The sequence below is a fragment of the Lethenteron reissneri genome, chromosome 52, assembly GCF_015708825.2.
Source record: "Lethenteron reissneri isolate LAM-NWPU_2019-01 chromosome 52, ASM1570882v1, whole genome shotgun sequence".
Taxonomy (NCBI): domain Eukaryota; kingdom Metazoa; phylum Chordata; class Hyperoartia; order Petromyzontiformes; family Petromyzontidae; genus Lethenteron; species Lethenteron reissneri.
The window spans coordinates 3,511,990-3,537,057 of record NC_083830.1 but is presented as its reverse complement, the minus strand read 5'-3'; the positions used below and the strand labels follow the sequence as shown (position 1 = coordinate 3,537,057).

Here is a 25,068-nt window from a genome sequence, read left to right as displayed (position 1 = left end):
TGTGCAAGTGGGTGAGGCCCCAAGCGTTTGGCTACATCGAGAGGGAGATGGATGGGGGGGGGGGGGCATTTAATTCCGTGCACCAAGGCGCATGCCAACCGCGCTGCGCCACTGAGACAGCGAGGAGGAGGTTGGCTGCTCGTCATCATCCGTCTGGAATTCCCTCTGCACAGTCGCGTCTGGCTTAAAGTAAGCATCAGCAGCAGCATTGAACGTGGGTGGTGGTGGGTGGGTCGATGGGGGCCATGGGGTGGATGGTCCCGTACGCGGCTTGATGTACTTTCGCAAATCCCCGCATTGTGCTGCACCTGGCTGCAGGTCGTCGAGCGAATCAGCATTTGTTTTTACTCGCGAGGTAGGGAGAGGGCGACACGGCTGACATTGTGATTTGACGGTAATGCTTGTTGGGGTTGAGTGATGATGACGACAGTGATGATAATAATAAGATTATGACGATTCAGTTTTCAGTTTAATTTATTAGGATTTTCCCGGTGAGCCATTCGGCTCTTGATTTGGGTTCAACCGCAACAAACAATACAATTACAAGATACACCTAAAATTCATGGCAGTGATGCTGCTGCTGATGATAATGAGGTTGGCAACTGTGATGATGATAATGATGACGGTAGCGACAACGGGCATCGTGAGAATAATGATTGCTATGGTGATGATGACGAGGGTAATAATAGTGGTCGTGATTATTCCGATCACGATGACGTCGCTGCGAGAACATCGGCTACATTACTCTCAGCCCGCAAATATAAGGGGTGATCCATTTATCGATACCACACCGATTTTCTAATGAGCCTCTTTCTTCCCAACAGGTGATTGAATTCCGTGAAAGCGAGGGGTCTTCCTTATCTTATAGGGGCAAAGGTTCAACGATTGAAATCGCTGAGGAAGATGTAACATTATTTTGAGGGTGAGGGGGGGGGGGGTGCTATTTTAGTGATGTATCTATAATAGGATCACCCTGCATAACATTCCCATCACAACCAGAATACATGAATTGACACTGGAATCCGACGAGCGATCCATCAATTAACGGCAGCCACCCCCTTAACACAAAACCCCTTCGTCGAGTCATCGGCAGTGGCCACGGTCAACTTCCCCCTTTTGCTGGATGAAGGCCCCCCGCTCAGTTGAAGAGCAAGAAAAATTCATCGCAACCCACCTGCAACGCCGCGTTCCATTCCTAGGGCTGGCCTGCCGCTCTTGCTGTTATTCTGAAACCATCATCCGTCATCCCCCTCTCTCGCCCTCCACGTGCTTTGCCCCAATCGCACCAATTCCCCTCCCTCCTCCACCTCCCTCCCCCCCCTGTCTACCCCACTTTTAATGATGTCATTAACCAGCACGCGTTCTCTAATCCTACTGCTTGTCTCTCCGTATAATTATAATCTCACACACACACACACATCTCTCTCTCTATTTACACTGTCTTAACGCTTTGAAATATCGTCATGGATGGCCATCTTCTTGGGTGTGAGGCGCTCTTCATCCAGCAGTGGATCGAGCATGGACTGCTGATGACGACGATGGCGAATGACCCTCTAGTCTCGGTACGCGTAATGAGATCCTTTACAGCTGCTCCCCATAAATCACGGCGCAATGCATATTTAGAGGAATACAAAATTGCTTATTAGGGGGTCGTGGGGCTGAATCACAGCCGAAATGTTAACGCTGGCGCACACCCAAAGACAAAGGTCCCATCCCCACCGTTATAGCCTTAAGACTGTTAGGAGCAAGTGCTGTGAGCGGGTAGCGGCCCCCTAAGAAGGCCGTCACGTCGCACGAGATGTGTGTGTGTGGGTGGGCCAGCACCACCCTCAGGGCCACCTACGTCTGCACCAGTAGCGATGCTTTAACACACCGCACCCAGACTACTCGTTCGAGGCTGAGTCGACCTAGGGGAAAGGGCGCAGGACCGGTTCAAATCATCGTCACTGGGGTGTTGGTGGCCGTGGGCGGGAATGGAACTCGGGTTGGCCGGGGTTCGTAGCGCAGCGCGCTGTAACTCGCCACGCGCTTCAGATCTCCGTCTCGATCCGAGCCGTGCAATAGCTGTATCTTGGCAACAGGCAACACAAACAGCGGCGACAGCTGTTGTTGGTGTCAAAACTCGTGCCTCTCGAAGACAGCAAACAGAGTTAACGCGCGTGCGTGCGCGCGCACTCAGAACGGGGAGTTTCGCCCCCTTTTAAGGCTGATGGCACACCAACGCTTTAACTCAGCTGGAATATTCCAGAACGCTGTTCCAGGAAATGTTCAGGGATTCCCCTCTCCACCCCCCCCCCCCACTTCAGTTTTGGTGATGAACCGTTTCGTGGGATTATACGAATGTAGTAGGGTAGAATAATATCATATCGGATTGTTACGGATATGCATATGTTGTATTGTAGTGGTAGTGCCTTACGCCGATAATTCCATATTTCCCAAAGCAGTGGAGCAGGGTTTCGGGGAGATATCGAGCGACAAATGAAGTCCTGGATGTTAACGAGCCAAATCAAGAACGACCCGGCCGCCTTTGTCTTCCCGGGCTTTTGGTGGTGATACCAGGCCGCAGGAGGTGTTCATTGTTAGGGCTGGGTCGACCTTTAATCGTCGTGGTCCGGTGCAGGATGTGCATGGCCGTGAATATTTGCACAGAAATGACAGACGGAACGCAGACACACACACACACACACACGCGCGCACGCACTCACCCACAAACCATACGAGCCATAAAATAAAATAAACGAACAATGTAAACAAATCCACACGCTCACAATTAACAAAAAAATATACGTACACAGACACAAAGACAAAGATCCCCCATGTAGCCTTCAACAGACGGTTAGGGCAAGTGGCGTTCGCGAGCACCTTTGTCTTCCCAGCGCTGATGCGTACGCATCACCCCAGGCGCTGATTTTAGGCTGAGTCTACGTAGGGGAGGCCCACACGCACAGCGCACGAGCGGGTGGATGTAGGCCAGAACCACGCCCCGGCCACCTTTGTCTTCCCAGCGCTGATGCGTACGCATCACCCCAGGCGCTGATTTTAGGCTGAGTCTACGTAGGGGAGGCCCACACACAGACACAACACACATTTAGAATGAGAACATCCACTCGGTGTGAGCCGGGCGTCATGTTGCCACTCGAGAATGCTCCTTAATTACCGACAGAAGTACATCGTTGTGGGGGTGCGTGTGTGGGGGGGGGGCGGTAGCGCACTACTCTACGAAGCAAAAACAGTGGCTAATATCTGCACGGACCTCTCCTAGGTCGACTCAGCCTTAAATGAGCACCTTGGTGCGGTGTGTAAACATCGGCACTGGGGAGACAAAGGCGGCCGCGCATTGGCTCTGGCCAACCTCACCCCACCCCACCCTCCCCTTCGCGTGCCGTGGGCGGCCTTCGACGGTTGCTCGCTGTACAGCACTTGCCCCAACAGTCTGCTGAGACTATACGGGGAAGCTTTGGAGGTGGTGATGGGATTCCGTGCGCGGACGCGATGATGTGCAGTTTAATCAGCGTTGTGTTCGGGGAGTGGAGGGGGGTGAGATTGAGAGGGGGGGGCAGGACACGCATCCCTCCCTCCCCTCCCTCCCTCAACACTCACCCCACTTTCTCTCTCTCCCTTACCCCCCACTCACTCACCCACCCACCCACTCACACACCCCTTCTCTCGCTCGCTCGCTAGTATAAAAACTCAGAGCGCAGAGGAGGAGAGAGAGAGAGGCGGAGTGAAAGCAACCGATGTGTTTTTTGGTGATGTGAGTCAGTGCAGCAGCAACAGCCACCTGTGGGTTTGTCGTCTATAAAGCACAGTCGATCAGAGCGCAGTTGGGATAAGCGACGGTGCGTTGTACCTTACGGGGCGTTGCGTCAGCAGTGCGCGTGTGCCAAGTCATAGGCGACACATCTTCGAGTGACGCGGGGGGGGGGGGGGAGAAAGCGTTGCGTGCACGCCAGGCTAGTTGCGGACCACGAGGATACACACGCGGGCACGCTGCGTGCGCGCCTGCTGCTGTTTGCACCGACGGTGATCGCCCATTTACGGTCGACCGTTCGGCCGAGCATCGTTCGTCCACTCCCAAGTAAGTGCCACTTTCAACGCATTCTAAAATCGCACCTCGGCATGAATGCACCGCGCGCGGCTGCAAAGTTTGAAAGGCGCCGTTTTCGGTGATGTTGCGTTGGCTGTGGCGCGCGAACACAAATGACGCGAGCCACGTAACGCAACGCACGCGCAGTGGTCTTAAAAGGAAAAACATCGTATCGTGGGCGACGTTTCGGGCGACGGGGCATTTTGTGCGCGCGCGCGTGTGTGTCATTGTTGCAGCAGCAACAACAACAGCAACAACAAAGAACGTCTGCGGCGACCCGAGTTCGAATCTCGGCCACGGCTTCACGTCCGTTTGGCGAGTGATTGTCACACACCGAGTCGCATCGTCGCGAATTCGTGCCTGGCGAGCGGCGTGCGCGGTGAAGTATGGTCAAACGACCCTCCACCCGACCCACGATCGCGACACGGCCGCGTGGGATCGAGGACTTTGTCCAGCAGTGGATTGACAACGGGGCTGTCTGTGTGTAACATTTGCATACGCAATGCGGGGGGGGGGGGGGGGTGTGCTTGTACGCGATATCATATTCGGTGAAGATTATTTTAGCGGATCGGGTTTTTGATTTAATTCGTTCTGCGAGGGATGGAGAGATTTCCGCAATTCTGTACGGCGGATACAAGACGCAACTTTGTTTTCCGGATTATAAGGCGTGTTTCATGATCCAGGAGGTGTGTGTCACTAGATTTATACTACTCAATTGAATAAACTAAAACTGAACATTTTTATAGTATTTTGCCAGGTAAGGCCCACTGAGCTGTATAGCCCGTTTTCAGAATCGACCCGGCCACGAATGATAGCTCAACCAAGTGGTTTATCATCGTCTTCATCACGTGGAAATTTATAGCAGCAGCGACATACTCTTTAAACGGAGGACCCGGCGAAAAATCCACGCGACCACGGAGAGAGAGAGAGGGAACAGCCAAACACCAAATATACAGGCATCTTCAGAATCGAGATCGAACTCACGACCCCCTGTACACCAGGCGAGGTAGTTAACATCTCGCCACCGTGACACTGAACCATCCCCACCCCCAACGTCTGGGGCACGTCTTACTTTCCAGAGCGTCTTATAATCCAGGGAACATATGGTCGGCGAGCTTGATGCCAGTCTGGTTTGGGTGAGAATTGTGGTGTGTGTGCTGTGATGTTCGTGTCATCATCATCATCACCACGATCCATGGGCTGATTTCCCGGAAGGCATCCACTGCAAATGTCGTCATTTGTTTCCACTTCCCTTCTTGTCTTGTGTCAACATGGCTCAAATTTTAGTGCAGTAAATGGATGAAATTTGTTCACATGGATGGGGAATATCCCTGACGATATTTCAAAGTGTTAAGACGACGTCGAGAGAGAGAGAGCGATCGGCGTTCTTGGAATCATTACCGTATATTGAGATAACGAAAGAGGGACACGTGGCTTAGATATGTGTGTGAAAGAGCTTTATAGCTCATCGGATTCCTCCAGTACGATTCTGAGATATCAAGATCCATGGGCAGATAGCCCGTAGATTCGTCCACTGCACACGTCCTCATTTCTTTCCACCATCCTCTATCTTGGTCCAATGTGGCTCAAGTAGCGGCCAAATCATTCTGACACCAATCTCTTATATCGTCGTCTGTTAGGTGTTCCTCTATTTACCGGTTAATTAAAAATTTCCCGAACAGCAACAGCAATAACAACGATTTAAAGCTTTCGTGACTGCAGGGATTCATCTTCTTGGTTCTTTCGGTAAAGTCACGTAGAAGGGAAATAATACAATAATAAAAATAAAACATAATAAAATAATTCTCACGACGTTTCGGCCACAACGCAAGCAGCCGTCCTCAGGTGAAGAACAGGTCTGTCGGAAAGACAGTTCATTCAGACACTGTGGCCGAAACGTCGTGAGAATTATTTTATAATGTTTTATTTTTATTATTTTATTATTTACCTTCTACGTGACTTTACCGAAAGAACCAAGAAGAGCAATAACAACAGCAACAACACAATTTTAACGACGTGCATTGCACGTTATTAAGAACACACACATTGATGAACGACGCCATGCGCGTGACGTGAAGAAGACGTGTTCGAGAGGGTGGCTTTGGGATGCGACGAGTCGCCACATCAGGAGTGAGTGATGGATAGTCGGTGGGCGAGACTAGTCACGGAACGGCAGCCGCGAGACGGAGCGCGCCAGGAGAAGGCCGCTGGGAGCGGAGACGGAGCGATAATTTGGAATCTTTTTTGACTTGTCCTGGAGAAGGAATCCGATGAACTATGAAGCTCTTTATATTTTTTTTCTCACAGATGTCCGGTAGGGGGGCATCGGGGTTCGGAACGTCGCAACAAGCAATTAGAAAAAAACACGATAAGAGTGCTAATTTATAGGCAAGATAAACAAATCACTTTTTAAAAAAAAACACACCATAAGAGTGTGATGTCGCGACGCCGTGAGAGACGACGATGGATTTGTGGCGGGAAGGCCTTCATCCAGCAGTGGATGGATCACGGTCGACGATAAACGGCAGTGCACGCCGCGGTAGTAAATGGTAGGACACGCGCCTGCGTGTTCACGCGTCTTGGCAAGACGTTACGATCAAAGTCGGGTGGTGGAGGGCTATTGACAAGAATGTCGGAATACAACAACAACGACCACCAACCACGTGGCCTGTCCCAGACACAACTGCGGATCGTCGCATCGACGATGACGACCTGTGTGGGTTATATTCACATCTGGAGCATTGGAGCATTTGTTCTCTACCTTCTTGTTGTTATTGTTGTTATGGCCGGGCCCCCCAATTAAGACGACGCCCCCCCCCCAAACTCGAGGTTTTTATGGCCACGCGTTTACGCCCCGAGCGAATGCGGTGTTGGGAAGGCATTTGTGTCACGTGCCGTGTTAGTGTGTTCTGTGCTGGTAGGGCATTTGTGTCACGTGGTGTATCGGCGTGTTCTGTGTTTACTGTGGGGGGGGGGGGGTCACGGATTAAGAACGGCTGCTCCCCCACAGTTCTCACGCATACCATTGCTGCAGGTGGTGATTGACAGCTTAATGGGCCGCATACGAGGGCTAATTTTGCAAGCTACATTTGAACAATCATTGTAATTTCAAGCACTTTTGTCAATGCACTGCTGTGATGCCACACACACACACACGTGTGTGTATGTGTCGTGCACGTATGTATGTGTCGTGCATATGCCACACACACGCGTGTGCACGTGTGTATGTGTGTCGTGCATATGCCACACACACACACGTGTGTGTGTGTCGTGCATATGCCACACATACACACACGTGTGTATGTGTGGTGCATATGCCACACATACACACACGTGTGTATGTGTCGTGCATATGCCACATGCACACGTGCCTGATGCTGCGCGTATTGCACGCTGCATGTCAGACGAACGAGGCCACTCGAAGCAGCGACGCGCATACAAAGACAAAGATCCCCCGTCTAGCCTGAACAGACGTATGGGGAAAGTGCTGTTAATGAGTATCCATGAAGGCCGGCAGGGCACACGAGGGGTGGGTTGCCAGCACCACGCCCGACCGCCTTTGTCTCCCCAGTGGCGATGTTTACACAGCGCACCAGGTACTCATACTCATTTGAGGCTGAGTCGACCTAGGGGAGATTCAGGACCGGTTCAGATAATGGTCACTGGTGTTGGCCGTGAGTGAGAAACGAGCGCGCTAGCCGTTGCACAATTACACCCACACACGACACTAAACACACCACACACACGACACCCCACACACACCACACACGCACCACACACACCACACACAACACACACACCACACACACACACCACACACACCACCCACACACACACCACACACACGACACCACACACACACACACACACACACACCACACACACCACACACACCACACACACGACACCACACACACCACACACACCACACACACCACGCACCACACACACCACACACACACACACACGACACTAAACACACCACACACACGACACCCCACACACACCACACACACACGCACCACACACACCACACACACACCACACACGCTCCACACTACACACACAAGACACCACACACATACACCACACACACTACACACACACACACACCACACACACGACACACCACACACATACACCACACACACGACACTAGACACACCACACACATCACACACCACACACACACCACACACCACACCACACACACCCTACACCACACACACCACACACACCACACACACCACACACACCCCACGCACACAACACGAGGCTGAAGAGACGTGCATTGTTGCAGGGGGTGAGTGTCTACTCAAGGCTGACTCCTCAGGCTGACTCATCCCGCATGCACTGGGGGGGCGTGAGCGGGGGCCGGGGGGCGAGGGGGGGGCGAGTGAGGGGGGGGCTAATGGGGGGGCTCTGTGCAGGGATGGAGAGAGCGGTGGTGGTGGAGGTGGCGGTGGGGGCTCCGTCAGCAGCCGCATGAGTCTCCATCATCTCGACGGCGGACAAGGGAGAAAAGATTCACCCCGTGGACAACAACAATGACAATTTACACTAAAAACTCGAATGATTCATCGAGTACACTGCCCCTAAAGGGAACACAGTAGCAGCAGCAGTAGTATTGTTATTATTATTCAATAGGCGGTGCCAGTGACGAATGCGCTGATTTGGTTTGTGCTCGAGCACCACCGCCAACGCAGAAGAGTCTCGCAGTGACAATGGGCATCGATTTCCACGTCCACGGCGTCAGACGTGCGACCGACCATACTTCACCACCACCGTGCGCGTCGGTGACGTCAGTGGCGGGAGGTTGCCACCCGCCGCTGACGTCAGCCGTGGTCTGGGGGATCGAGGCCCGGGGAGCTGCGTAATTGCGGTGCGCTAACCGCTGCGCCACCGCTCCTCTGCACCCCCCCCGCCCCCAGCAGCAGCAGCAGCAGCAACAAGACGATAATTGTTGGTGGCTTCAGTGGCGCCGCCAGTAGCAGTGAAGTGTCACTCGGGTCGTCTCGGCGCCTCGCCGCGCGATTTCTCGCGTCCACGCGTCCCCGCCTCCTCGCCGTGCGCGGCTCCTCGCTCCACGAGCCGCGCCAACGAGACGCGCCGCTCGGCTCCGTGGAAATTCCACGTTCCTATGGCGCAATTCAGTTGGCGGTCGGCGTTTGAAGTCGACTGCGACCCCCCCCCCCCACCGGTGTCCCCCCCCGTAATTCCCCCTCGTGATCCACCCCCGTGATCCCCCCCCCGTGATCCCTCTTCCGTGATCCCCACCACGTGATCCTCACCTGTGCCCCCCTCGCGATCCCCCCCCCCCGTGATCCCCACGTGACCCCCCCCCCCCCCGTGATCCACCCCCGTGATCCCCCCCCACGTGATCATCCCCCATGTGATCCCCCCCGTGATCTCCCTTCGTTATCTCCCCCACGTGATCCTCCCCGTGCCCCCCCCTCCGTGATCCCCCCCCGTGATCCCCCCCACGTGATCATCCCCCATGTGATCCCCCCCGTGATCTCCCTTCGTTATCTCCCCCCGTGATCCTCCCCGTGCCCCCCCCCCCCGTGATCCCCCCCCGTGATCCCCCCCGTGATCCGTTGATCGAACAAACCACTCGAGACTCGGGTGCATTGGCAGCAGCAGCAGCTTTAGAGAGAGAGGAGGAGGGAGTGAGAGGAGCTGTCGCCAAGAGGTCCACGCGCGTTCGTCGCTCCGCCGCTGCCGCTGACGGCGCCTGCCACGGACGAGAGCGGGTGGCCCGTGCGTGGCGCGACCCCCGCGGGGAATTCGGGCTATTGACAAGAATGTCGGCATACAACAACAACAACGACCACCACCACGTGGCCTGTCCCAAACACAACCGCGGATCGTCGTTTCGACGATGACGACCTGTGTGGGTTATATTCTTAGGTTTTTTTTCGGTAAAGTCACCAGGTAGGTAAAACATTACAATTAATAAAATAAAATAAATTAAAAATCACGACGTTTCTTAAAGTCTTAAAGTCACTTTATTGTCAAGTGTGTTACATGCATGACATACAACACAGATGAAATTACAGTCCTCTCTCTTGGTCCCACGGTGCAACCAAGCAATTAAAAAATTAATCACAATTAACAGACATAAATAAACAATAAACAATCGGCGATCAACACAAGATAAATAATCAAAAATGTAATAGACTTAAAATAAACAACAGTCAAGAATTTTTTAAATGTAAAATATTATTTAAAAAAAGTATTTAAAGAAATAAGATATTTAAACCAGTGTGATAGTGCGATGTAGTGCAATGTGCAGTCCAGAGATCAGGATGTACGAGTGAATGTGTGTGTGGGGGATAGGGTCAGGGGGCAAAGGGGGGTGGGTGGGCAGAGGGGGGGAGTGATGGTAGAGCAGGGAGGGAGTTGAGTCTCCTGACAGCCTGGTGAAAGAAACTGTCTTTGAGCCTGCTGGTCCTGGCTGGAAGACTCCGCAGTCTCCTCCCTGACGGCAGCAGGCTGAAGAGGCTGTGAGATGGGTGGGTGGGATCACCTGCAATCTTGATTGCTTTGCTGGTGATGCGGGTGTTATAAATGTCCAGTAGAGGCGGGAGAGAGACACCAATGATCCTCTCAGCTGCTCTCACTATGCGCTGTAGAGTCTTGCGGCAGGACACGGTGCAGGTGCCGTACCACACGGTGATGCAGCTCGTCAAGATGCTCTCAACAGTGCCTCTGTAGAAGGTGTGCATGATGGGGGGCGGGGCTCCTGCTCTTCCGTCTTCATGTGGAACCGTCACAGCCACGACAGCTGTATCAAGTAAATGAGAGATTGCAGGAGCTACCACTCCGTTTATATAATGGTTGGAGAGGGGGGAAGGGCCAAGTACAGCACACTTTTTATATTCACATCTGGAGCATTGGAGCATTGGTTCTCTACCTTTTAGCCCCCCCCCTCCCAATACGTTCCATTCATTGGCTACCACATTCAGATAAGCCCCTCCCTCCTCCCCCCCTTAACTTTTATTTAAGAACTTGTATCTTGGAATCTTTGCCCCACTTGATACAGCAAATCTAGCTGTGACGGTCCCACCTGATGACGGAGACTTGTGTTGCCTCCGAAACGTCGTGATTTATTATTTTATTTTATTTCTATTATTACTTTTAGTAATTTTATTTTTTATCTACGTGACTTTACCGAAAAAAAAACCTAAGAGTATGAATCCTTGCAGTCACGAAAGCTTCAAATCTATAACTAGGAGATGTTGACTACCTCGCCTGGTATGCAGGAAGTCGTGGCTTCGAATCCGACCCTGACGCCTATATATACGGAGTTTGCATTTTTCACTCTCTCCCCGTGGTCCGAGTGGGGTTTCCCTTGACATTTAGAATCAACATGACGATAAGTCACTTCGTTTCGTTGAGCTTTCATCTGTGGGCCACATCACTTCTGAAAAATATCTATACAGCTCGGTGGGCCTTACCTGGTCAAATAAAACACCGTTTAGTTTTTATGTTTTTCAAACAACGTCTTGAGTCCAGAACTGACCACGAGCAGGGAGTCTACAGCACGAACGGCTGGGGGAAGGGAGTTAGAGACATTGGGGCCAGCAGAAGAGAATGAGCGACCTCCCCCCCCCCCCTCGTATTCCCTTCCCCCTCCGAGCGAAGGTTGACTGAGGCTTTCGAGAGAAAGCCGTGGGTGCTGGAGCGGAGAGATCGTCAAGGGGATTAGAAGGAGGCGAGAGGTTGGAGAGGTTGGAGAGTGCGTGAATGGGAGGGAATAGCAGCGAGAGGGGAGAGTTTGGATTGCGTGGAGGGGAGGGAGTCGTGGCTGGTCCCCCACAGTTCCCACGCATACCATTGCTGCAGGTGCTGATTGACAGCTTAATGGGCCGCATGCGAGGGCTAATTTTGCAAGCTACATTTTAACAATAATTGTAATTTCAAGCACTTTTGTCAACGCACTGCTGTGATGCCACACACACACACACGTGTGTATGTGTCGTGCACATGTGTGTGTGTCGTGCATATGCCACACACGCACACATGTGCACGACACACACACACGTGTGTATGTGTCCTGCACGTGTGTGTGTGTGAGGCAGACAGGCGTGAGCTCGCCTAGTTAGGATTCTGTGTCCGCTGAGTGTCTGCGCGTTGAACTTCTCTCGCAACGTTCATAGCCAACCGTGCGAATCGGAGGTGCGGGGGAAGAACTACAAACTCGACACACACAAACAAGCGCGTCCTCGAAGTCGACCCCACACGCCCATGGGTCTGGGATGTCGAGGGTGACGCAGCTCTGGAGATTGCGTCCTCCGGGACCTGCGGTTTCTCCCTCCGCATTTTCGAATCAACATCACGCGTTCTCTAGTAGTTGGCCCACTGCTAGACATTCCCACGTGACGATAGGCCACTTCGTTGAGCTGTCATATTACCAGGCCGTACCTGGTCAACTAAAAAAAAATATTTAGCAGTTAGGGTGACGCCGGGTGTCTGGGACCCCGAGGGTGACACCGGGTGTCTGGGACGGCGAGGGTGACGCCGGGTGTCTGGGTGTCTGGGACCACGAGGGTGACACCGGGTGTCTGGGACGGCGAGGGTGACGCCGGGTGTCTGGGTGTCTGGGACCGCGAGGGTGACGCCGGGTGTCTGGGTGTCTGGGACGGCGAGGGTGACGCCGGGTGTCTGGGTGTCTGCGCCCGCGAGGGTGACACCGGGTGTCTGGGCTCGCGAGGGTGACGCCGGGTGTCTGGGTGTCTGTGCTCGCGAGGGTGACACCTGGTGTCTGTGCTCGCGAGGGTGACACCGGGTGTCTGCGCCCGCGAGGGTGACGCCGAGCGATCTCTGTCGCGACGGGTGTCTGTGCAGGATGACTCTGCACAAGTCGGACAAGCTGCGCAGCCTGGAGAGGAGGCGCGGCAGCACCCCGCTGCCCCTGGCGCACCAGCGCCGGCGGCAGAGCGCCGCCCTGCAGCAGCGCGCCTGCCCCCCCGACGGACTCGACCCCGGCAGGGCGGCCGCGATGGTGGCGGCGGCGGCAGGCGCCCGGGGCCCCGGTGGCGGAGTAGGAGGGAAGGGGTCGGCTCGCTCCTCCGCGGCGCCGGCGGCGTCGGCGGGGGAGCACCGCAGCAGCTGGTCGTCCGAGTCGGCCGACTCGGTGCTGTCGGGGGGCAGCACGGAGGCGGCGGGCGCCGTGTACCGCGTGCTGCTGCTGGGGGACGCAGGCGTGGGCAAGTCGAGCCTGGCGTGCGTGCTCGCTGGCAGCGAGGACGCCATGGGCTCCGACTGGGAGGCTGACTTGGGTGCGTGGTGTCTGTGTGTGTGCTTGTGTGTGTGTCTGTGTGTGTGCGTGGGTGTGTGTGCTTGTGTGTGCGTGTGTGCACGTGTGTGTGGGTGTGTGCGTGTGCTTGCGTGTGTGTGTGCTTGCGTGTGTGTGCCTGTGTGCGTGTGTGCGGGGAGTGGTAGTGCAGCGGTGAGCGCTAAGCTGCGCTTCGAACCCAGCGACCTGAGTTCGATTCCCGCTCACGGCCAACAACACCGGCGACGATTGTCTGAATCGGTCCTGGGCCTCCCCTAAATCGACTCGGCCTCAAATGAGTACCTGATGTGGTGCGTAAAAACATCGCCACCGGGGAGACAAAGGCGGCCGGGAGTGGTGCTGGCCACCCACCCCACTCGTGTGCCGTTGCCGGCCTTCAAAGGTGCTGCTACTTGCTAACAGCACTTTCCCCGACCAGTGTGTTAAGGCTATATGGGGGATCTTTGTTTTGTGTGTGTGTGTGGAGGGGAGGGGTACGAACCCGGCGACCCGAGATAGATTCCCGCTCACGGCCACCAACACCACCAGTGACGATTATCTGAACCGGTCCTGGACCTCCACGAGGTTAACTCGGCCTCAAATGAGTACCTGGTGCGGTGCGTAAAAAAAAAAATGCCACGAGGGAGACAAAGGCGGCCGGGCGTGGTGCTGACCACCAAACCCCCATCGTGTGCCGTGCCAGGCTTTCATAGGTGCCACTCGCTAACAGCACTTGCCCCAACAAGTCTGTGAAGGCTACAAGGGGGCTCTTTGTCTTTGTGCGTGTGTGTGCGGTGTCGTGCAGAGGACACGTACGAGCGGACCGTGTCTGTCGACGGCAACGAGGCGACGGTCGTCATCCTCGACACGTGGGACCAGGTACCATTGCGCGCTGCCCTCTTTGTTCTTGCCTGCGTCCAGCAGTGGATAGAGAACGGCTGACACGCGTGCGATCACCAGCGGTGGAAGCGCGCGACAGACGCACTGCGAGCTCTGGCCTTCGTACCCTCCAAACCCGAGTTCTACTCGGAAGCACCGAGTGCGCGGAACAATGACACCCCAACGCTCATCCCCTTGACTCTACATTTAACCACGTAACACATGTAATTAACCCGAACCTAACCCATCACCGTAAGCCATCAATTATCCCCAACGCCCTAAACTTCATTCTAACTGCTAGCACGAACCTGTAATCCTCAACACACAATTCCCATCTAAACCCTAATCCTATCCCATAGCCCGAACCGTGACCCGACGCCCAAACCCCTGTTCCCCTATCCCTCTATCCCCCTAATAACCCTACCCCCCTTGTCCCCTCGAGTCCCCCTATCCCCCTGTCCCCATGTCCCTCCCTCCCCGCGCGCGTGCAAAATGAGAGCGCGTGGTTCCGTGAGCCTCCAGCTGGTCATCGTCTAACCCTGTGCCACTGCCCCCGCACCCCCCCCCCCGCATCCCCCCCCCGTGCCCTCCCCGTGCCCCCCCCCCTCCCCGCTCGCGTGCAGGATGAGAGCGCGTGGTTCCGTGAGCAGAGCCTCCAGCTGGGCGACGCGTTCCTGCTCGTCTTCTCGGTGACGGAGCGCTCGTCGCTGGACCGCGCCGCCGAGCTCGGCTCGCTGGTGCGGCGCGCGCGTCCGCACCCCCGCACCGCCGCCCTCATCCTCGTGGGCAACAAGAGCGACCTGGCGCGCTCGCGGGAGGTCTCCGTCGAAGGTGGGCAGCTTTGGGGGGGGGATTGGGGTCTCTTTTTTTTTTTCGAAGTCGGAGCTTCAAGTGCCGCCCTTGCCACGCGTTTGCACGGCCGGGGAGAGTCATCTTGTCCAACACCATGTGAGACTAGGCTCTAAGGAAAGCTGTCTCGGGTGTGGACCAATCAACTTCAAGGACAGTGCATACATTATCAGAGTTATGTTTTTTGTTTGCATTATGACTGCAGGTATTGTGGTCTATGTAAACATGACTCCTTGTAGAAAAAGGCGTCAGTTTTGTTGCCAGATAGAAGGGTAAAAAACCAATTAACAGAATATACAATTGGCGACATTTCTGCCTATGAAGTCCTTCTGAACTGACAGATTGCTGAATTGACGAAGAGTTTATCAACTGACAGATTGACAAGCGAATGCATGAATGGATTTGCGAGTAATCCCAACGGCTGCACGGACGCCAGGATGACACGGAGAGCCCCGCTGAACGATTTCCCGTTGAATTCCGCTCCACTTCGCCGGCACTAACCCCCACTCCCAGCCCCGCCCCCCGCCCCCACCCCGACACCCGCCCCCACCCCGACCCCCACCCCCACTCTCATCCCCGCCCCCACACCCACCGCCGTCCCCGTTGAGATGATTTCGCTGCTATAAATATCGTAATAAGAAGCCACGCTGTTGAGCTATCATCATTATGTGGTGGCCCAGGTCGCTTCTGCACTATAAGTTGTTAATACGTCAGTGGGGCTTTGCCTGGTAGGATCTGGATGGTTTCGCTTTGCGTTTGGGCGATTTGTTCACCTTTCTTCGACTTTGCACACCAAATAGTTTTTGTGTCACTGTTTGTCGTTGCGACGTTCTTACCCGCCCCAACATCTGTGAAAGAGCTTTACAGCACATCGGATTCCTTCCGCGCTATAAATCAACATTCCGATCCCCCCCCCCCCCGCCGCCCCCCCCCGCTCCACACCACCAGAGGGCCGAGCCGTGGCGCTGCTGCTCGACTGCAAATTCATCGAGACGTCGGTGCCGCTCCACCACAACGCCGACGAGCTGCTGCACGGCGCCGTGCGCCAGGTTCGCCTGCGCCGCAGCGGCACCCGCGGCGGCGGCGGCTCCGCCGGTGCCGCCGAGGCGGCGGCCTCTGGCGGGGCCCGGGACGGCGACGCGTCCGGAGCGGCGGGCGCCCGGAGGCCCAGCCTGGGCGAGCGGGCGCGCAGGCTGCTCGGCCGCTTCGGGAGGCTGTCGTCGGTGAGAGCCAAGTCCAAGTCGTGCCACGACCTCTCCGTGCCGTGAGGGGCGGCGGGAGGCGGGCAGGCGGGGACGCGGGCCTTCACGCGCACGCGGGGACGCGCGTGTGGACGCGCCACGGACGCCAGCATGGGGGATGCGTGTGCGCGCACGTGGACGCGCTTGGAAAATGCGGGAGACACGCGGGGACACGCGGAGATGCAGGGAGACACTTTGGGGAAACACAACACACGGTGGGGGGGGGGCGGGGGGGACACGTCGGGACAAACATTCGCACATGCACACACATCTTGGGGGGGGGGGGGGGGCAGGTGGGGTGCTCGCGTGCGCAATGAGCACCAAGGTCCCCCCCCCCACATATCGGGGCCTGCGCCGTTTGCGAGCACTCACCGAGGCCCGGCGCTTGACGGGGCGCTCGGCGTGGGATGGTGCCGCGTTCGTTCCACTGTAGTTGTTCGTCTCGCTCGGCGCCGACGCTTGCGCGCCAGCCGCTCGCTTTGGGCTCCGTCAACTTTGGGGAGACGCCCAAGGCCCACGTCGCCCCCCACCGATGTTAGCCACAGCCAGGAAATAAACTCAGGTCATGAACCACTGTGACCCCCCACCTTCCCCCCCTCCCCCCCCCCACCATTACAAATGCTCATTGCATACAAATGCACGGCAATGAGGCACCACGCGCGCGCACGCACGATTATCAGAATATTTTTAACGCCCGTTAAAAAAAAGACAATGTATCTCATTGCGATGAAAGTTAATAGATATACACTGCATGTGGATTTTATTTACGTCGGATTATTTTCTACGTTATTTTTTATAAGAACCACACAAGAGGTATTGGTGTTCTAATTTCAAAGCTTTTAAATTTATATGTTTTCAGTGAATAAAAAATAATAATGAACACTGTAGATTATTGAGTGGCCCTTTGGGTCCCAATAGCCTGCTTGGATGTGAAACGCGTTTATAATTTATATGGGAAACACAAGTAGCTCGGGTTATTTTGTTTTTACATCTTTGCCTTCCGTCTCCCTGTCTGCCTCTTGAACTTGCCCAAATTGAACCCTTCTTGGTTCAAGCTGTTGCTCTTTTTGGTGAGTCCACCTTTTGTGCTGTAGGGGTGTGTGACTTCACAACAGACGGGCACCAGCGTAATAATTGTGCCCCAATCGGTGACCTTTTAAAACAAATATTTGTCTCAATTAACTATTCCACCCACCCCCCCCCCCCCCCCCAATTTTATCCTAACCGTGCTTTTTAGTGTCACGTCACGAAACAAATACACGATTTGGAACGCTTCCAGAGCAGTGCAGCCCTTCGTTTCAGAGAAGCAGTCCACGGAAGTGGATATCCCAGAGCTGCTTCTGAGCTGTCTTCGAGCGACCGCTGGGCCGCACAATAGGAGGATGCCACTTTCCCAAACGCCTTCGCGTGCGAGAGCAAAGCTCGTCGACTGGCCGGTGACCTCTTTTTGTTTGCGGGCGAGGCGTCAATGGGTCGGCGGGAAGCCGATGCGATGCACAAAAGAAAAAAAAAACTGCAGGGGTTGTTGGATCATGCAGGTATGGTGCCCGGTGAGAGGCGAGTACAGCAAGTAGGGTTTGGCATGTGAACTGGTGAAGTGGGTCGTCTAGTTTGTCGTGGTTGAACCGGGTGAGAGCTCGTTAGACCAGGATGGTCTTAGTTGCAAGAGCGACCTGGGTCGTTAGTCTGTCGTTGGGGTGGGTGGGGGGTGGTAGGTGTGTAATCCCAAATGAGTTAAGGTGCGGTAACAATTTTCGAATTTGGCTTTCATGTGGACGATGACGTTGGCTCGTGGCGCGACTGGTCCACTCTCGTCGGCGGATTTCTTTAGCGGACACTGTGAAGAAGACTGCGAGTGGTGGCGTCTCATCGTTGATGACAAACCGCGGTAGTGATCCGGTTGATAATAGAGGTTTGTTTTGGGTTAGATCGCGTAAATATATAAAAGTGTCGTTAAACCCACCACCACCCGACACAGCCAACTAGTAAGGGTTGTCACGTAAACAGAACGTGGCCAATTCGTTACTAGTACAGCAACACCGGTGTGTTGGAGGGCCAGGCCACAACATTTGCAATCTGAGTACGACGTTTCGCCAGTAATTACAACTAGCTTCATCAGGCGACAGCCAGATTTGTGGAGAAATCCACCTGTTTCGTTCCTAATATAGAGGCGTAGATGTGGTGACCACACTTCTGCGCTCTTGCACACATTGGGAGGGGCACGTTCTGTTTACGTGACAACCCTTACTAGTTGGCTGTGTCGGGTGGTGGCGGGTTTAACGACACATTTATATATTTACGCGATCTAACCCAAACACAAACCTCTATTATGGATGCTATTGGTCGCGAAAGCCTACTACGTGTTAAACTAATCCGGTTGAGTGGGCGTCACGGTGGCTAGGAAATGTGAACTACCTCGCCTGGTATACAGGAGGTTGTGGGTTCAAACCCGACCCTGACGCCTACTGCTGTATAATTGGAGTTTGCGTGTCCTTTTTCCCCCGTGGTCGCGTGGATTTTTCTCCAGGTGCTCCAGTTTTTCCCTCCACATTTTAGAATCGACGTCGCGAGTGTAGAGTATGTTCCTGCTATACATTTCCACGTGATAAGCCACTTCGTTGGACTATCGTTTGTGGCCAGGTCGCTTCTGAAAAAGCGATAGATAGCTCAGTGGGCCTTGCCTGGTAACAGACAAAAAATGTTCTCTAGTTTTAAAAATAGAGCTATAATTTGTGGCCAGACCGCTACTGAAAGAAAAGAGCTTTCTAGCTCAATGGGCCATTGTAAAATAAAAAAAGAGTTAAGTTTAGAGTCTCATGCACTGTATATGTGGAGTTACTCTGGTCATTCTGATTTCCTACTGCACAAAAAAAATACAATTAAAAAAATAATTGGCTACGCACACCAAAACAGGACCCTCTTGAAACTGAGTCTCAAGACCCGGGCGTTGTCGTATAATTAGCGGAATGCGAATTATTTTCGATTTAAACAAAAACGTCATACGTTTTTAGCCGTTGGAATTGGACGGATTTGGGAAACCAGGTGGGTGTGCGGCGGCCACGAAAAGGGTGGAAATTACAGCCCACGGATAGGAGAGCTTAAAAAAAACTGCGCAGACTTTGCGCAAAACCCAAGATTACCGCGTGCAATTATCTGTCGTGCGTGTTGAGTCTGGTCTGTGCGTCATTGGAGGTTGTGAAGCCCCGTGTATTTTCCGGGCGAAAAATAGATCGCCTGCTTGTTTGGTGTGACATCACCAACATCCTCTGCCCCCCCCCCCTCCTCCCCCCATCCTCTGTCTGCATCTAATCCACCTTGGGATAATAAAAAAAAACTAACCTCAAGATTCAAATGTTGATTTCTCTCAAACTGAATCCATCGTGCTTTTTAAATCAAAAATTTCGAAATTTCCATGCCCGGGGCTCGTTATGCCATCCATCCAAGTTGTCGTCGGCCTGTAACTTGCTGGTCCACTTTTTGTTCCATTTTCTCCTACTTTTATGAAGCTCCTTGTCCACTATTGGCCTCCGAATTTGTACGATTTCATCTCCGCCATCCCTTTCCGCTGTCCGCCCCTCCGCCGCTTAGTTTATTTTTTTCTCCCCCTTCCCCACTCCGTAAAGTGAATTCTGAGAATTCCTCTCCGGCCGACGCTTTTCCCGCGACGCGCACCGCTCACGTCCCCGTGGGTTTCCTTCGCTCCACCAACGGCATCGTCGCTGGCGACCACGATCCTTCATCGCGTTCTCAGCGCCTTTGCCTTCACGGGTCATCCGTATAAGCCGAGGGTTGATGATGCTCGCGACGGATGCTTTTCACCCTTTTTGACGATCTTTTGGTGTCCCTCGTTGAGAGTCCTTCCAAAAGCAGAGGGCTGTAAAAGAGGTCTTCTTGGGGACCCACGGGATTGAGGACTTAATGTGGACGCACGGCAGAGGGTCCCCACTTCTCATCACCGTGACGAGATGTTAACTACCTCGCCTTAGTATACAGGATGGTTGTGGGTTCGAGTCCAACCCTGACGCCTGCTGCTGTATATTTGGAGTCTGCACGTTCTCCCCGTGGTCGCGTGGATTTTTTTCCGGGTCCTCCGTTTTGGCTGTTTAAAAAAAAAATGTCCGCACCATCGGCCACTTCCTTATCATTTGTGACCAGGGCACTTCTGAAAAAGAGCTACTTAGCTCAGCGGGACTTCATTGGTAAAATAAAAAAAATTTCATAGAACACTTGACGATCCCTGCTTGCGAGTATTTCCGTGCTGTCAACATGGTTATTTTATGAAAGTAAAAAATAACTAAAGTAGACGTCAAATGACATTTTAAGTCCTTGCTATCAGCAAAACACTCCCGAGTCATTTGTGATGAGTTTAGTTTTTTACTTTACTCGTGAAAACATTTGGACGAATGTCCCTCCACTGCACTCGACATATGTAGACTTCTCTTAGAAAAAAATGTGCGTAATTATTAATTGTTATTTGTTTGAATATACAGCATCTCGTGGTATTGTCTTTGTTGTTGTTGTTAAAAGTTCGTGGCCCTGTTCAGGCTTTGCCTGCAAAGAAAAATGGCCACGGCTGGAGCTGTTTCCTGTGAACTCGTCGCTGTCTCATTCGCCTCGCGTCTCTGTGGCGTCCGCAGCCGTGTGAAGAATTCGTGTACAAAGTTTTTACTTTTTAGTCTAGGGACGTGGGAAAAGGGGGGGGGGGGGGGTGCCGGAGGAAACCTCCTCCCTTATTTCTTACTTACTTAGGGGGGGCCGCAAGTGAGACCGGGGAAAACCTTTGGCGGGTAACCGCACCCTCACCTAGCACCCGCATGCCCCTCGTGTCACTGAGAGAGAAGCCCGCGCAGTGACAACGAGGGCCTTGAAATAAGAGCGGCGTTGCACGGTTCCCACCACCTTCTGTGCCCTCTAGCATCCTGATGTCGTGTGGCCAAGATTGCTCGCAGCGATGGATAAACACATTCCTGCGGAGGGAGCTGGTAGGAACGTTGAGTTGCTCGGTCAATGGCCAGGGTCAAGGGCGGCGTGGTGTATTCCGCAAATATGCCCGACTGCAGAGGTGTGGACTCGAGTCATGTGACTTGGACTCGAGTCAGACTCGAGTCATGAATTTGATGACTTCAGACTCGACTTGGACTTGCATAACAATGACTTTGTCCCACCTCTGAGCTGGTGTGGACTCGAGTCATGTGACTTGGACTCGAGTCAGACTCGAGTCATGAATTTGATGACTTCAGACTCGACTTGGACTTGCATAACAATGACTTTGTCCCACCTCTGAGCTGGTGTGGACTCGAGTCATGTGACTTGGACTCGAGTCAGACTCGAGTCATGAATTTGATGACTTCAGACTCGACTTGGACTTGCATAACAATGACTTTGTCCCACCTCTGCCCGACTGTGAGGGCGGCCCCTACCCACCCAGCCCCTCCCCACCCCACCCATCCCCTCCCCACCCTCCCCTCACCACCCAGCTCCACTATCCCCACCACAGCACCATCTTCCCCACCCTCTTCTCCCCACCCAGCCCCTCCCTCCCCACCCAGCCCCTCCCTGCACGACGGACGGACACAATAATCCCCTGTAGGCTGGTGTAACCAGGAGGTTCCTACCAGTACAATGTATTTTTGCGAAGGTCGTCTTTGAGGTGGTAGGACACAGGCCATCGGTGCCCCGACCCCCCCCCTCCCCCGGTCTAAGTATGTGTCTATATTTCTAACGCGTAACTTTGTTTTTGCTGTTGCTGTTTAAAAGCCTTATTTAACTAACGCACACACACACAAACATTCATCGCAAAAAGTTCAGCGATTGATTAACTTTAAAGCAGAAACACGGTGCGTTTTTTTAGTGGATTGAGGGGGAGGGGGAGGCGTTTGACCTTTTCGAAACGGTGTGCCAAACGGCGGCTCTACATTTCTGCAACGTGATTTGGCGCGTGTGCGCGTACGTGCGGTATCGACAAGGCGATGCGTCCAGTGGGTTGCGTGGTGAATGTTGTTACTGCTTACTACTGCGTGGGGGGTGGGAGTGGACTGCTTTCGTGGCCAAAAACTTAATTTTTGTTCCCCGAGAGAAGCTCTCTCCGGGTTTGGAGGCAAGCGCCTGGCGTCGAAACGGCGAAAATCGCTTGCCAAGGTTTTTAAAAAAATATATATATATATAACGTTTTACCCGTCCGTTAATTGTTTCTGTCTGTGTATTTACGTCGAACTTATTCTTTCGCGTCCATGCGTAAGGCAACAGTGGCTAATCGGAGGTGCCGGCGAGGGAGGTTGGCGGCGAGGGAGAGGGGACACAACGAACTAACACACAACAACAAAACATCACATTTTGATTTAAAGCTTTCGTGACTGCAGGGATTCATATTCTTGGTTCTTTCGGTAAATACAAATATTAAATAACAAAAAATTCTCACGACGTTTCGACTGCAACACAAGCAATCATCATCAGGTGTGAAATTCACAGCAAGAATTTTTATTGTTTTTTATTTGTATTATTTTATTATTTCCCTTCTACGTGACTTTACCGAAAGAACCAAGAATAACAAAACATCATTTCAGAAGAAAGTTGAGCGCTTGCTTTTTAAGCGTCGCAATTGTTGTTGTTGTTGTTGACGTGCTGGACAGCGCTGGACGTCGGGCCTGACAATCAAAACTAATCTGGCTGTCGCCTGATGAAGCTAGTTGTAATTCCTGGCGACACGTCGTACTCGGATTTAAAATGTTGTGGCTTGGTTCTCCAACACACCAGTGTGCTGTACTAGTATACTACACTATACACTACACTATACACTACACACTAGTGCTGTACTAGTGACGAATTGGCCACGTTCTGTTTACGTGACAACCCTTACTCATTGGCTGTGTCGGGTGGTGGCGGGTTTAACGACACATTTATATATTTACGCGATCTAACCCAAACACAAACCTAATATTATGGAAAAACAATTATATTTCTCGTCTGCCCTCCCCAACGCGCCGAGTTTTCATTTGTGGCCGATCGCACCCGACGTTTACATCCAGATGGAAAATATTGGCCCGGCGTTTAAAAAGACCGGCTGGGATGTGGGCAGCAGTGGTTGATGGTGGGGGGGGCCGCGAGAGTTAGATTTCGAGAAACCTTGGCGTAAAAAATGTTGTCCTTCAGAATTGCAACCTCTAAATGGGCTTTAAATCATCCATTTATTGAAGGGGGGGGGGGGACGGGTGGGTAGTGGTGGGGCTACGGTGGTGGAATATTCCATATTTGTTTTGTTCAAAAGAGGGACATTAAAATTTTTTATTTCTTAGAACTATAAGCAAGTGGGGGGTGGGGGGGGGGAGTTGCCGGTCATCTCTGATTTGAGTGCTCGTTTCGATTGAATGCGGGGTTTTTCCCCTCCCCACACACACTGATTTTGTTTCCAAAGCGAATGTCTGCGTTATCGTAGTTTTTAGAATGCACTGGTGGTGGGATCGTTGATGGATGCCGTGGGGTGGGGTGACGTTCACGTAATTTGCCCCATGCTTAATGGTGGCGGTTGCTACACGCTAAACGTACGGCGCAGACGCGTGAAAATTATTGCTTTGAAATACGCTTCTCAAATTGAGAGATTTTTTTTGTCTAGGAAGATCCCTCCCCCCCCCCCGCCGCCCGCACCTCTCCTATAATTTTTTACTTGCAGTATATATATAAAATATTTACTGTATATGCTGTGCTGTGCCGTATTTGTATAGATGTAAAATAACGTGGGGGTTGTTTGTGACGGTTCAACTGAACCATTTGTTAAAAGAATGGACGATGGGAATATTGATGATGATGATGATGTGCAATTTCTAAAACAAAAAAACCCCGATATATTTATAATATGCATTAAGTTTCTTTTTCTTTGAAAAAAAATGTTAATAAAAACAAAAAATATTTGAAGAAACGCACGTGTGTTTTTTCTTTTGTGTGCTTTTGTGCGATTTCATTCAATGCGATTTGACATTTGACTAAATTATCAAGAAGTTGTTTTATTTCCTCTTAACCCCCCGAGCTTGACCACCCCCTACCCCTCCTCGTCCACCCCTAGCCCCATTCGCATCTCCCCCCCCCCCACCCGGTGCCCCCCCCGCCCCCCACTGACCTCGGCCGTGACTCACACAAAGGGGTTGAGTGGTGGTGCTGCAGTCGGCGCGCCGCGCTATGATCCCAGGTGACCCGAGTTTGGATTTCCCAAGTCCACTTCGAGCATCAGGCGGCGAGTGATAGCCGAAACGGTCCTGAGTCCCCTCCTTGACAGGCCCCATTGACCAGCATGGTGAAGTATGGTCAAACATTATTTGAAGCTTTCGTGACTGCAGGGATTCATCTTCTTGGTTCTTTCGGTAAAGTCACGTAGAAGGGAAATAATAAAATAATAAAAATAAAACATAATAAAATAATTCTCACGACGCTGTCTCCCCGACAGACCTGGTCTTCACCTGAGGACGGCTGCTTGCATTGTGGCCGAAACGTCGTGAGAATTATTTTATTATGTTTTATTTTTATTATTTTATTACTTCCCTTCTACGTGACTTTACCGAAAGAACCAAGAAGATGAATCCATCACCTGTTGACGGAAGCTTGTGTTGCGCCCGAGACGTCGTGATTTATTTGTATTTTATTTTATACCTATGTGACTTTACCGAAAGAACCAAAGAGTATGTATGGTCAAACAATTGTCCCATGCCAGGCGATACATTATTATTATTGTTACATTTTCCAAC

General features: G+C 52.8%; 1 protein-coding gene across 1 annotated transcript; it reads left to right on the top strand.

Moving 5' to 3' along the window:
• The first annotated feature begins 3,695 nt into the window (after positions 1–3,695).
• Positions 3,696–24,166, top strand: LOC133355902 (GTP-binding protein RAD-like). Its single transcript, XM_061573319.1, has 5 exons — positions 3,696–4,078; positions 12,938–13,371; positions 14,173–14,246; positions 14,870–15,077; positions 16,044–24,166. The coding sequence occupies exons 2-5, from the start codon at positions 12,939–12,941 to the stop codon at positions 16,361–16,363; spliced, it is 1,035 nt and encodes a 344-aa protein (XP_061429303.1). The 5' UTR covers positions 3,696–4,078; position 12,938; the 3' UTR covers positions 16,364–24,166.
• The last annotated feature ends 902 nt before the right edge of the window (positions 24,167–25,068 follow it).